We start from the raw sequence: 13,748 nt of genomic DNA, 5'->3' as shown, positions 1-13,748 counted from the left end.
AGGAAAAAGATTATAAATTGTAATTTGATTAATTTTACTAGATTTTAGTGTTAATTTTAGTTTAAAATTAGTTTAGCATAAAAGTTGGATTTGAAATTAGCTAAACTCTTAGGGTTTTACCACATGAATTTTTCAAAGCTGTTTTCTTTTAGAGATAATGCTAGGTCGCCATGACTTGATGACTCCACTGAGAGAAAACTCTTCTTCCCTTACAAGAAGAGTTTGTCTTATATTAAAGACATCCTTTAAGATCCTCTATAATTCTATTTTAAAAAAAAAAATCAGATTGCTCTGAACAACCCTTTTGCATTATTTTAACAAACAAATGATTCATTTGTCTTATATTTATAGCAGTCAAATAAGTCTGTGCTCCATGGATTTCTAGTGTCATTTGTCTAAAGGTTTGATGAGGTTTGTGCAAATGAGGGCACTACCTTTAAAATCACCTCCCTCTTCAGTCTTTTATTACGCAACATTTGCTCTTCTTTTTGTAGTTAAAAAAACTCAAATGTGCATACACTTGTTTAACGTCATACTAAAAGATCTATTGCAAAGTCATCTTATTTTGAGTTCTGAACAAGTGTGGCTCTTTGTTGCCATTTCTAATCATCAATTTTTGACTAATTTTTAGTTGGATTTTTTTATGCCACTTTAGAATATTTTGATAAATTAAATCATTACACAAATCTAGTTAATTCAAATATGAATTGTTAAATATCCACCGATACTTTTGTAATAAAATAAAATAATTTGAGAATATAAATTTCGAGAGTTGTACTAAATGTATTTTTTTATTCCAAGAATAAAATTTTATATATAATCACTAAATACGTTTTTTTTTGTTTCGAAATTCGTCTATTGAATAGAAATAGAAATAAAAAAGGAAAAAAAATGTCACCACAGGGCACCAAATATTTTCAAACCATTGAATAGAATTATAAACGAAGGAAGAAAGAGAGAAGAGAAGGAGAGAGTTGCCCTTCGACCGAAAAGAAAAGGTCGTCCGCTCGCCGACGACGTCGTTTGACGTGGAATTCGTAGCTCGCAGTCCGTCTTCCCTCTTCTTTCTCTTCCTCCCTCCCCGGCTGCAGAACTCCAATCCTCCTCCCCCTTCTCCCGAACTGAACTGCGCCTGCCTACCTGGTCAATCGCTGTCCACGCCCATGTCCGTGCCGCAACAGGAGCTGGCCCTCTCGTGCTCAAACCCTGTCTACAGAATCACCCTCTGAAGCAGACGACGCAACACCTCGGCCGTCAATCTCCATGGCCAGACCTCCTTCCCGACTCTGATGCCGGCTCCTCAATCGAACAATGCTCTCGCTCAAACATGTGAGCAAGACCAGGGCGCTCCTCCTCCCCCCAGTCCCTCGCCCTCGACCACCATGCCCTCCTCGCCACCGCCGCCGCCTCCCCGCCGCCCCCGCCGCCTCCCCCGCCGCCGCCCCCTCCGCCGCCGCCGCCCTCCTCCACGCGCCGCAGCGGGCCGGCGCCGCCCTCACCACGAGGGAGCTCGTGCTCTCCTTCGCGCAGTGGTTCCAGTCCAGCAAGAACTCCGTGTTCGACCGGATCTTCGAGATCCTGGGCTCGGGCCCCGACGACGGCCGGGGCACCCCCGACTCGGCGCTCTCGCGGCTGGGCCTCCGCCTGACTGAGCGCCTCGTGCTGGACGTCCTCGACTACGGGACGAGGAGGCACGGCGGCGTGCTCCCTTGCCTCAAGTTCTTCGACTGGGCGGGCCGTCAGCGCGGGTTCTACCACACGCGCGCGACCTTCCATGCGATTTTTAAGATCCTGTCGACCGCGAAGCTCATGTCGCTGATGATCGAATTCCTCCAGAGCTGTCAGATGCAGAATTACTTCCACCGGATTAGGTTTAACGATACATTGGTGATGGGGTATGCGGTCGCTGGGAAGCCCGAGTTTGCACTCCAGCTGTTCGGTAAAATGCGCTTTCGAGGTTTGGACTTGGATACGTTCGCATATCACGTGTTCTTGAACGCTTTGGTGGAGGAGAGCTGTTTTGACGCTGTCGAGATGGTGGCGAAGCAGATTTCTCTGAGGGGGTTCGAGAGCGAGATCACGCACTCGATCATGATGAAGTGCTTTTGCAAGCGGAAGCAGATGGACAAGGCGGAGGAGTATTTGCGCGGGTTGGCTAGCGAAGGGAAGAATTTGAGCGAGCGTTTGCTGTGCACGTTTGTCGATGCTCTTTGCCGGAATGAGAAATTTGAGCAGGCATGTGCTTTGGTAGAGGAGTTTGCAGAGTTAGGCGTCATGCCCATGGACCGTGTTTACGGTGTGTGGTTAGGAGACCTTGTCCGAGCTGGGAAAATAGACAGAGCCTTGGAGTTTTTTCAGTCCAAGAAGCATTTGGAAGGATATATTCCTGATATGTATCGCTATAATATGTTGATATGCAAGCTTTTAAGGCAAAATCGTCTCGAGGAGGTGTTTGACATGCTGATGGAGATGAAGGAAGCCCACGTTCTACCTGATAAGGTCACCCTAAATGCTGCTCTATGCTTCTTTTGTAAAGCTGGAATGGTGGAAGTTGCCCTTCAACTGTTTGATTTGAGGGCCGAATTCGGGCTCTCCATCAACGGGATGGCTTACAACTATTTGATCAATACATTGTGCGGTGACGGGAGCACGGACGAAGCATATCGTGTCTTGAAGAACTCTATGGTGCAAGGTCATTTCCCGGGTATAAAAACCTTCGACGTCCTGGCAGATGCTTTGTGCAGTGAGGGAAAGCTTGATAAGATGAAGGAGTTGGTGGGCGCGGCACTGGATCGGAATTTTATGCCTAGTTTTCCCACATACGAGAAGTTCATATTGGCCCTGTGTAGGGCTAAGAGGGTAGAAGAAGCTTATTTATTACATGGGGAGATCAATAAGGTTGCTCGTTTCACCAGGAAAACAGCTATCTTGAAGTTGATTCATGGCTTTAACAGTTCAGGTAGGGGGGATATTGCGGCCAGGCTTCTTATTGAGATGCAAGATAAGGGTCACGTTGTGGGTAGGCCATTGTTCAGGGCGGTAATTCGCTGCTTTTTTTCCATGGAAAATCCGGAAAACCAATTCCTAAGATTCCTGGAAATGCAGCTGTCTCGTGGTGAACCGAGCATTGAGTTGTATAAGAACTTCATTGATGGAGCTGGGCATGCCAAGAGACCTGAACTGGCTAGAGAAGTATATGAGATGATGAGGAGAAATGGCATTCAACCTGATGTGCAGGCTGACTTTCTCATGTTACAGAGTTATCTCAAGAGCGAGAAAGCTTCGGATGCTCTCAATTTTTTCAGTGATATATGCCATAGGAGAAAGGTTAGCACGAAACTTTACAATACCCTTATTGCTGGTCTCTGCAAGATTGGAAAGGCAGATGTTGCATGGGAGTACATGAGCCAGATGAAGGAAAAGGGGTTGGTTCCAAGTGCTGAATGTTATGAGCTTCTCGTGCAGCTCCACTGCTCACAAGAGCAGTATGATGCTGCATTTGATGCTATTGCTGACTTGAAGAACGTCAAACGCCCCGTCACGGCCTTTACTGGCAATGTGCTTTTGTTTCATTCCTTGAAAAGCCCGAGGCTATACATGGCATGGGCACGTTCAAGCAAAGAGCATGATCAGATATCTGAGATTTCAGAGCTTGGCCAACTCCTTAGAGCATTTACTGTTGAAAATATAACTGGTGAAGACGTTGCGAACACAGAAGAATTGATCAAACGTTGCTTCCGGCCCAATCTTTACACTTACAACATGTTACTGAAGAAACTGTGCATGACTGATGTGGACGGTGCTATCGAGTTCTCCAACAGGATATGCAAAATGGGATTCGAACCTAACCTGTGGACTTATGACATTTTAGTGCATTCTCTTTTCATGCATGGAAGAGCAACCGAGGCTAAGAGATGGGTGAAGCAGATTAGTTGTACGTACCCGTCTCGCCGAGGTTTAAGATATTTGTCAGGCCGGCAGTCATCACTGGCCGCAAGTTACTTGTAGTCATTCAGAATAGGACTTCAATTTTGGTGAGAAATGATGTGGTTGGCATTTTGGTCTGATGGTTGTGTCAAATGTCAAAATGACGTCGACCCGTGTACATTACAATTTTTTCGTGGGGCATGCTCTAGTCGGAGGAGAGAATCACATGTAAGTTTTTGCTCGTTTACCACATCGAATGATCTAATAAACATTTGATTTGATTCTTGCTGGTGCTGTCTGCATGGTCAACTGCATCTGACAAAATTTCTATGTTCACGTCATTGCTGACTACTAGCTAGTTACTTCTGCTCATCTTCCCTCCTTCGCAGATAAGTTCTTGGCCTCTTGCTTCTTGTGCTTGATTCTGATTTCTGTGCTAATGCTTTGCTCTGATGAGTCTGATATCGATGGCAACGCCACATCTAATTTGATCCCGTGGACAATTTGAACTGTCGGATTTGGCGGGTCTCTAGTGCAGTGGGCGTATTATGATGGGTTGCGATCTTTGTGTCTGCCAAAAAACCGAGTCTGCACAAGAACTTCGACGATTAGTTGCACTCATTCTGCTATCTATTTGACTTTAGAGAAGCACATGATTGTGCATGTGGCACAAATTGGCTCTCCTTTACAAGTTCAAGTTCAGTTGGTGGCTATGAGAAAGTTTGACAGATTGGTAATGTCCCTTTAAAGAAGTTATATCCCAGCATTGATGGTTTGGTTTCTTTTGGAGAGGTTAGGGAAAACTTATAAGATTGCGTGTCGGTCTGTCACGACTTTTTAGTTTCCCGCAAATTCGACTTGCAATCTTTTCTCCATGGACAAAATTGTAGTTCAAAATTTCAATTGAACTATCGATTAATACAAGGGCCTTTTATCGTGTAAAGTTTCAAAACTTTAGGATATTTGACCTTCTATAAGAATTAACTATTCTAATTATAGCATAGTTAAATTAACTATTCTAATTAATTATAGTTCTTACCAAAAAAAAAAACTATTCTAATTGTAGCGATCAAATTAAAAGACCTCTCTCATATAATTATGACCATTTTATGAAAGAGCAAGGGCACTTAGGGTGCGTTTGTTTGCACCGTGTTTGTTCCCAGGCAGAAATTTCTGTTCAGGCAGAAATTTGTTTTTTGTTCAGGGGAAAAAGGAACAAACGCGTTTGCGTGCGTTTTGTTCCTTTTGTTCTTTTGTTCCCAGGAACAAAAGGAAAGCAGAAATAAACAACAAATTTGTGTTTTTAGCATTTACGAAACACATTGAGAAACAAAAAGAAACAAAAGGAGCAGTCCTCTGCGAGCCTCTCCTCCCGCAAGCGTCTCCACCGTCGTCTTCTCCGGTGCCTCCCACTCTCCGGCGCCGACGGCCGCCTTTGTCTCGAGACCATCCGGCTTTTCCATCGTGCGTCCTCTTCGGCGCCGACAACAAGCTGCGAGCGTCTCCACCTGCGAGCGGGTGACGGAGGCCCAGGTCGCGGAGTCGGCAGGCGGCGGCGGCTGCGGTGGCTTGGGCTCGGCCGTGGGGTCTCGGCGGAGGGCGAGGACGGCTGAGTCGAGTCGTGGGCCGGCGCGTGGTCGACGATCGAGCAGATCTCGAAGTCGTGGGTCACGGCGCGGTGAGATCTAATGCGGCGGTGGCGAACGGAGGCTCGAGACCTGCAGAATGCGTCGATCGGGCGTGAGGCGGAGGGGCGGTCGGCCCGTGCGGTGGCGGCGAGGAGGCGTCGAGCGCGGTCGCCGATGCGGTGGAGGGAGACGACGGTGTGGCTCGGGTCACCGTCGGCCGGCCGCGGCGGCGGGGCGACCTCCCACGCCCAGGCGGGCGAGCTCGATCTCGCCCGGATCCGGCGAGGTCGAGCTCGCCCAACGGCGGCGAGCCTCGCCAGGTGGCTGGGTGAGGCCGCCGGCCATGGCCGAGGCCGGCGGCCGGCCAAAAAGTAGAAAAAAGGAAAAAGGAAAAGAAAAAAAGAAAAAGGAAAAATAAGAAAGAAAATAGAAAATAAAAATAAAAATATTAAAAAATTAAAAGAAATAAAAAAGTATACAAACTTACCAAACGTGTTTCTATTCTTTTTATATTTCTGGAATAATTTACCAAACGCGTTTTTGTTCAAAAATTGTTACTTGGAAACGAAACACTTTTTTTATTTCATTTTTAAACAATTTTAAACAGAAACGTTACCAAACGCACCTTTAATGGCTACCTCTTTAGCCGGGAAAAATGACACTATAAATACCAAAACTTTTTAATGGTACTCGCTTCAATATCATAATTTTTTTAATTACACAAGTGTCATGATTTATATATAACATTTAGTCGAATGCCATAATTATTATTTGAGTGCCATAACTTTTATAGAGCCCCTACTCAAGTGCTGGTTATTCCATATGTCATGACGTTTGTGATGAATGTTTTGAAAAAGTTATGGCATTCATATGACCAATTGATTTTGACAAAAGGAAAGGCAATTGATTGAAAAGTTATATAGTATTTAAGTAGTTAGAAAAAAAAAATAATGACATTTAATTAAGCACTATACAAAAGTTATCGCACTTGTATCATTTTTACCCTTTAGTGGGCAACGATCAATCAAAATATAGAATGAAATCTAATAAAGTAATAATTGCTTAATTAATTAAATTATAGTATAAATAGTATTTATGTTACCTTACGCTTAGCGCTTTTTTGAAATTAGAGTGTTCAAATCTATAAGTTGTTTTAAGTTCGTTTAAGCTTTGTTATACGTAAATTGTCACCATTAAACACAATTACACGTCTATCGTTCTCTTATCTGCACTTTAATTATTTAAAAAAATTCTTTAGGCAAAGTTTAAAAAAAAAGAAAAAAAAAGAAAAGAAGAAGGAATTGGACTGAAGAAGAACTTAAGGCGGACAAATATCAGCAATTCCCGTGGCATCATTGTAATTTCGTGGGAATCCCAGTGGCGAAATAGACCGCCTTCAAATGTATTAGTTAGGGGTCGGCACCGTCTTCTCCGTGCTCTTCCTCTGCGGCAGGGTGACCTAAATCGTTTATACCTTGCTCAGGCTAGTGAGAGAAAGAGAGAGAGATAGAGAGAGAGAGAGAGAGAGATGGCCGTAGCAGCGCCGGGCCACCTCAACGTCAATGAGTCCCCGTCGTGGGGATCGCGGAGCGTCGACTGCTTCGAGAAGCTCGAGCAGATCGGCGAAGGCACTTACGGGTTCGTCGGCTCTTTCGTTCTTTCACTCTCTCTCTCTCTCTCTCTTGCTTCCTCTCTCCAATTCTTTATGCCCGTCGTCCTCTAAATCTGTTGCCCATGCAGTTTCTTGGATCGATTTTCATGTTCTTTTAGGGTTTACATGTGGTTTAGCCGTTCGATTTGATGATTATATATCGTGAATTCATGCGTCGGTTTCGTTTCCTTTTTTTTGTAGGTATCGTTTCTATCATGGTTATTTATACATCTGATGATGACTCGATGAGCGATTCGGTCCTGTTTGTCCAGTATCCCATTTGGAAAATTAGGATTTTGTTTTTTTAACAGGATTTTCTTTTTTTAATTATTATTTTTAATTTCGGGGATGGGGATGGGGATGGGGCTGGATGGTCTTGTGTAGTTCCCAGTCGATGCATGTCCGGGTTATTCCCATTAAAAGACCGGAAATTTTAGAGCTCTGGGTCGTGCGGAGCGAGTTTTGAGATTTGTTAGATCCTTTTGTATAGAATGAGAATTTTTGTAACTGTGTATATTGAGGAATTTGACCATAATGGAATGTGCTAATTTTTCTCCTCTCCTGCTTCGAGTTGTAATTTTCTTTAGCTCGGCCTGTTTCTCTTATTAATCCAGTCGAATCCCTACCAGTGAAAACTTAACTTAATGGCAACCCTAGTTGATTCTGCTACAAGATTTAAGACTCAAATACAGTTTTCTAATGAAGATATCACAGCTTGTATTGTAGACTATGAGCCTCCTTTACAAAGGCCTGGAGTTCTCCTTTCCTATGCATATAGTCTATCTCGTGCTTCTCTTTGCCTGTAAATGGGAAGTTTGGTGCCTTAGCGAGCTTCTCTTCTCATTCGAAGGCCCACGTATCATATATGAGGCTTGATTTTTCAAGACACAAATATGCCCTTCAATTTTCAAGGATTGCCTTATTCACTGAGTCCTTGTTACATGAAGATGATTCATTTGGCTTTCAATGGCCTCCCGTGTTCATTTTTGCCCTTCTCTCTCTCTCTTTCCCCGTTCCTTTAAGTGTGTAAGAAAGCAAGACTTGGTGTTATGATAAGGTTTCTTTATTGTGATACGATGCTCACAGGGTGAAATCTGTAAAATAGCCTCTCCGTAATAGCAGGAGAAGGCTGCATACATCTAGCCCTTCCCAAAACCAACAATATGGGAGTCTTGCAAAACACTTTTCTATAGTTGAGTTTAAAGCCAATTCTGGGAACCGTTTTGTACTGATCATTAGAGGAAACAAATCTCATGTGTACAGTTTATTCCAAAAAAAATGTACAGTGTAACAAGAAGCAGCAGCATTCATGTTTCCTTCCGTATAATAAAGATGTTACCTTTAATTATTCTTAACGTATTGTAACTACAAGGGCAATCTACAAAATCATGTATCGGGTGTCTTACTATTTGGAGTGCAGTTATTTATAATTTCCAACTCTCCGTATTGCATCTAATGGGGCCTTATGTGACTTGTCACATAAACGCTCTTCACATGCATTCCATAGAGCTGAACTCCCCTCATACACAGCCAAAAAACATTGATATTGAAGAAATAATTCAACTAGACCGAATGATGACCCTTTATAAAAGATATTTTGGGGACAAAAATGCATATTTGTAGATTGAAAACGACATATTGAGGAGCTGTAGTGTGGTTTTTCCTCACTTCAGTGATGAAAGGGTTAGCCTCAACGGTTGATTTTATGACAATCCTTGATCATGCATATGTATGACGCATGGCATGTGACAGAGGAGGTAATTTCTCGCCAGAGAATGACTCTATTAATAGTCGATATTTATAGTGCTTTTCTAAGTTTATTTTGTGCATTTTCTTTTTTGGCTCTTGTATGAATTTCTTCTTCAATTCTAGTTCCCTCGGCTCAGTAATGCTGCATTGTTTGACTTGTGCATTGTATGGTTCAGATATTAACTTAATTTGGTTCATTGATGAATTCCATGCTTTTACTTTCCCTGTGTTGTTAATGTTGTAAAATAACTTTATGAGTCTGCTCAAACGTTTTTCTTAGTTTCTTTTTAAGATTTTATTAGATTATTAGAGTTGGTGACAACTTTGAATGCTATTTCAATCAACTAGGCTGTGCTGTGCTGTGCAACATGGCAATAGACCAGCACCTTCTGCAAACATCTCTGAGAAGTGTGCTAAACATGTGTATTGGCATTTTATGTAATGTCTATAAGTAATTATATAACGGTTGACGCTGCACATCATATTCTACAAGAAAAAATAATGTAAAATTAACCTTGCTTTGTGATTCTCATCCCTACCTAATGCATGCAGTCAAGTTTACATGGCTAAAGAGAAAAAAACTGGTGAAATCGTGGCTCTGAAGAAGATTCGGATGGACAATGAGAGAGAAGGGGTATGTCTTATCCAGTTTTCTCAGGTTTCTTTTGGTGCTTCAACAAGGTCAAGTTGGATATCTAATAATTTAGAAATTGTTAGTTGAAAATGCTCTGAGATGATTATTGGATATCTTGTCTTGATTGTGATCGTTTCTTATCCTTCATCTGTAGTTTCCAATAACTGCCATACGTGAGATCAAAATTTTGAAGAAACTCCATCATGAAAATGTGATAAAGCTGAAGGAAATCGTGACTTCTCCAGGTAATGTGATTGAATTAAGCTATCTGTTGACCTAGCCATCTGTAAATCTATCCTGTTCTAAGATATGTAATATTTTATTTAATACGTGATTGGTGTTTGTATTTCAACTGATCTCTATCATCCATGCAGGTCCTGAAAAAGATGAGCAAGGAAGGCCAGGCAAGTAAATTTTTACAGGGCCCTGCAGTATAGCTTTGTATGATATTACAATCTTCACAGATTGTATATGGACAGATACATGCTTAATGCATACAACATGGATGTTCTTATGTAGGCATGGAGAGAAATTTTTTGTGCTGTGCATGTATGTGCATCCAGCTATGTACATACTTGAAGAATAGATAGTTCCATGAGACTAGAAGAAAGAAAGAGAGCTGATCTCATGGACTAGATTTTACATTCTTAATTTGTTCTCAAATGGGGATATTGGATGTTTGACGTGAGACGGGCAAATTGGACTGCAGAGGGAAACAAGTATAAGGGTGGCATCTACATGGTTTTTGAATACATGGATCATGATCTAACTGGCCTTGCCGACCGTCCAGGGATGAGATTTTCTGTTCCCCAAATAAAGGTATCAAATGTTCATTATCCTTTTTGTGACAGACAGAGAAATGGGCAGTTCTAATATTTTCTTTCCTTTTCTGCCCTTCCACAGTGCTATATGAGACAGCTTTTGACAGGGCTTCATTATTGTCATATCAATCAAGTTCTTCATCGTGATATAAAAGGTACTTAATGCTTTGATCAATTACATTTTTTCTAAGTGATGTGGCTGAGATTTTTTGTATGTGGTGCAGGGTCTAATCTTCTTATTGACAATGAGGGAAACCTGAAGCTTGCAGACTTTGGCCTCGCTCGATCTTTCTCAAATGATCACAATGCAAACCTCACCAACCGTGTTATAACATTGTGGTATAGGTCTGTGCTCTTGAAAAGGATTGGATTAAATCTGTTGGACGAATAGTTTCAGTAGTCTTTGACCTTTCTTCGGTCAAGCACTGCACTGATAAATCTGTAGGGTGCAAAAGCATGCATGCAGTATTGTGAGTATGCATGCAATATCATGCACATGATCCAACTCTAGTCTTTTATTGCTCCCCCTGTAGACCTCCGGAGTTGCTGCTTGGGGCAACAAAATATGGTCCAGCTGTTGATATGTGGTCTGTGGGTTGCATCTTTGCCGAACTTCTCCATGGGAAGCCAATTTTTCCTGGAAAAGATGAGGTAATATCCTGTGTATTGTCATTTGGGTTACCTTGTTTTTTTCTAGTTATGCTGGGAAGACCATGTATTTAGTTACTTAAAAAGAAAAATAGAGCTTTGGTGATGAGATAACTACTGGGTATATACTCTACTAGGTTTTAGTATTTTAATTGCTTGTATGTAGTTTCGTCTCCCTTGCATTGATTGCTAGATGATATATTTTGTCAATCACGCGCTTTTTTATTAACTTTTGTAGCCAGAGCAATTGAACAAGATTTTTGAGCTTTGTGGAGCTCCGGATGAAATTAATTGGCCTGGTGTCTCGAAGATTCCCTGGTACAACAACTTCAAGCCAACCCGGCCAATGAAGAGACGCCTCAGGGAGGTATTCAGACAGTAAGTAACTCAATGCCACAAATAGTAATCAGCGGAATTTCCTGAAGGAACTGCAGCTGACTTCACGGGTGTTGATGAATTTTGCATTTATCTTACAGTTTTGACCGGCATGCTTTGGAGTTACTAGAAAGAATGTTAACACTGGATCCTTCTCAGGTAATACTGAATACAACTTCTGTTTTTCTGTTCATAATTGGTCTCATGGCTATGAAATGCACCAGGTCGTTCTCTCTTTTCTTCACTTTGGTAGAGGCCTTGTCATTGATATCTTTACTATTGATAGGGGAAATTTTAAAAACCATCCTCACTTTTCATCTTCGTATCAATTAACATCCTTGGTTGTGATATCTACAATTCACATCTCACGCAAAACACCTAAGCTAAAAAGACCAAAGTACCCTCAAGTACACCCCTGTTTCTCTGGTAGACCATCTCTCTCTCTCTCTCTCTCTCTCTCTCTCTCTTCCCCATTGGTGCCCACTATTGGAGCTGCTGCCCTGCCACCAATCCTGATAGATGCCAACCATTACCAATGCTGGTGCCGACCACATACTCGGATAGGCCCAATCAGCGCTCCTCTGTGTGCATCTCTTTCTTCCCTCTGTCCCCCGCTATCTCTTCTCTATGTTTTTTTCACTCTCTTTTCTCTGCTATAGCCGATCATCCAATTGGTTAATGCACTTCCATATGCAGAATAAAATTGGGGAAGTGCAAGTGAACAGAAATCGACATGGTGTTTAACATTGTGATTTTCTTTTGTTGCGTGCAGAGAATTTCTGCCAAGGATGCGTTGGATGCAGAGTATTTCTGGGCTGACCCATTGCCTTGTGATCCAAAGAGGTCTGCTCTGCTCCAACTTCATTTTCTTTTTGTTTACAATTTTTTCCATTTCTCAGATTAATTGTCATTTGGCAACCTTGATGCTATCTCAAATATGTCTTTTTGACCATTGAACTTGACGCTGCAGTTTGCCTAAATATGAGTCATCTCATGAGTTCCAGACGAAGAAGAAGCGCCAGCAGCAGAGGCAACACGAGGAAACAGCCAAGCGCCAGAAACTGCAGCATCCTCCTCAGCATCCCCGGCTGCCACCTGTTCAGCAGTCAGGGCAAGCGCATGCACAAATGAGGCCAGGACCTAACCAACTCATGCATGGTTCCCAGCCCCCCGTGGCGACAGGCCCGCCGGGGCACCATTATGGAAAGCCCCGTGGACCATCGGGAGGAGCTGGGAGGTATCCTTCCAGTGGAAACCCAGGCGGTGGGTACAATCACCCAAGTCGCGGTGGTCAAGGAGGTAGTGGAGGTTACAACAGCGGGCCATATCCTCCTCAGGGGCGAGCTCCACCGTATGGTTCGAGTGGAATGCCTGGTGCTGGACCTCGAGGTGGCGGGGGTAATAACTATGGTGTTGGTCCATCGAATTATCCTCAAGGTGGTGGTGGTCCTTACGGTGGGTCTGGTGCTGGTCGTGGGTCAAACATGATGGGCGGTAACCGGAATCAGCAGTACGGCTGGCAGCAGTGAATTTCCACTGGTCGCTGCTATTGTGGGCAAAAGGTTTTTGAATTGCGAGTGTAGTTTTTTATGATGACACTATTTCTGCGAAAGAGCAAAGAGGATCCACATACAAGAGTTGTTACGCTACACATCCTATACCATCAAAGGAACGTTGGAATGCCAGCATTGCTGTTTCATGATTGATACGTGTATGTAAAATCAATGTGGAAGCATTGTAATCTTGGCTTTGTCGAGGCTTTGCTTGAATAATGGTTTCCAATCGGTTTCAATGACGGCGTACAGACCCACTTGTTTCGGGATTATGGTACTTGCAATGGTGTGCTTTAGCATCTCCGACAATCATTTATCTGAACAAGGAAAACTTGTATGACAGTGAGATTATTCAGAATCCAATTGCCAATTGAGCTAGATCTTCACAAGTGAGGCAGTTTTGGAAGAATTGGCACTCTTAAACCCTAAGTAATTGTTACTTAGTTTGATCCGCAGGGCCTCTTTTGGTTCAGGAATCAGATTCGTTAAAGGGTAGGGTTTCAGGTCCCAGTATCGGCGCGTTTAAACAAAAATTAGAGTAGGATTTGGATACCATACAAGATAAGATTCTTCAAAAAAATGCGAATCTGATAACTTAGCTATGGTTAGGATTGTAATTCGATTCGACTATTGAAAATTTCACTCCACCTCCAACTGCCACCAGCAGCAGTAGCTGGTGATCATCGGCCAGAGGCGTGGTGGCTGGTTGTGGGAAGGTTTTGCAATATGGGTGATTCAAGGTTTCAACTTTATTTTCTAATT

The 13,748-nt window shown here is 42.8% G+C and overlaps 2 protein-coding genes across 2 annotated transcripts; both read left to right on the top strand.

The window, feature by feature from the left end:
- Positions 1 to 1,311: 1,311 nt before the first annotated feature.
- LOC104421426 (pentatricopeptide repeat-containing protein At1g71210, mitochondrial) lies at positions 1,312 to 4,008 on the top strand. Its single transcript, XM_039302774.1, has 2 exons — positions 1,312 to 1,329; positions 1,531 to 4,008. The coding sequence occupies exons 1-2, from the start codon at positions 1,312 to 1,314 to the stop codon at positions 4,006 to 4,008; spliced, it is 2,496 nt and encodes an 831-aa protein (XP_039158708.1).
- A 2,972-nt stretch (positions 4,009 to 6,980) lies between these two features.
- Positions 6,981 to 13,364, top strand: LOC104421427 (cyclin-dependent kinase C-2). The gene is made up of 12 exons (XM_010033368.3): positions 6,981 to 7,193; positions 9,508 to 9,589; positions 9,744 to 9,834; positions 9,964 to 9,993; positions 10,299 to 10,408; positions 10,493 to 10,565; positions 10,635 to 10,755; positions 10,944 to 11,061; positions 11,297 to 11,436; positions 11,535 to 11,592; positions 12,206 to 12,276; positions 12,404 to 13,364. The coding sequence occupies exons 1-12, from the start codon at positions 7,084 to 7,086 to the stop codon at positions 12,960 to 12,962; spliced, it is 1,563 nt and encodes a 520-aa protein (XP_010031670.2). The 5' UTR covers positions 6,981 to 7,083; the 3' UTR covers positions 12,963 to 13,364.
- Positions 13,365 to 13,748: the final 384 nt, after the last annotated feature.

This window comes from Eucalyptus grandis, chromosome 10, assembly GCF_016545825.1.
Source record: "Eucalyptus grandis isolate ANBG69807.140 chromosome 10, ASM1654582v1, whole genome shotgun sequence".
NCBI classification, from domain to species: Eukaryota; Viridiplantae; Streptophyta; class Magnoliopsida; order Myrtales; family Myrtaceae; genus Eucalyptus; species Eucalyptus grandis.
The sequence above is the reverse complement of the archived record's forward strand: the minus strand, read 5'-3'. Positions and strand labels throughout refer to the sequence as shown.

Bases quoted from the DNA above. Each gene is read 5' to 3' on its own strand.
- LOC104421427 (XM_010033368.3), top strand. From the start codon at position 7,084: ATGGCCGTAGCAGCGCCGGGCCACCTCAACGTCAATGAGTCCCCGTCG. The intron at 10,409-10,492 runs GTATCAAATGTT...GCCCTTCCACAG, and splicing joins TTTCTGTTCCCCAAATAAAG to TGCTATATGAGACAGCTTTT. The intron at 10,756-10,943 runs GTCTGTGCTCTT...CTCCCCCTGTAG, and splicing joins GTTATAACATTGTGGTATAG to ACCTCCGGAGTTGCTGCTTG.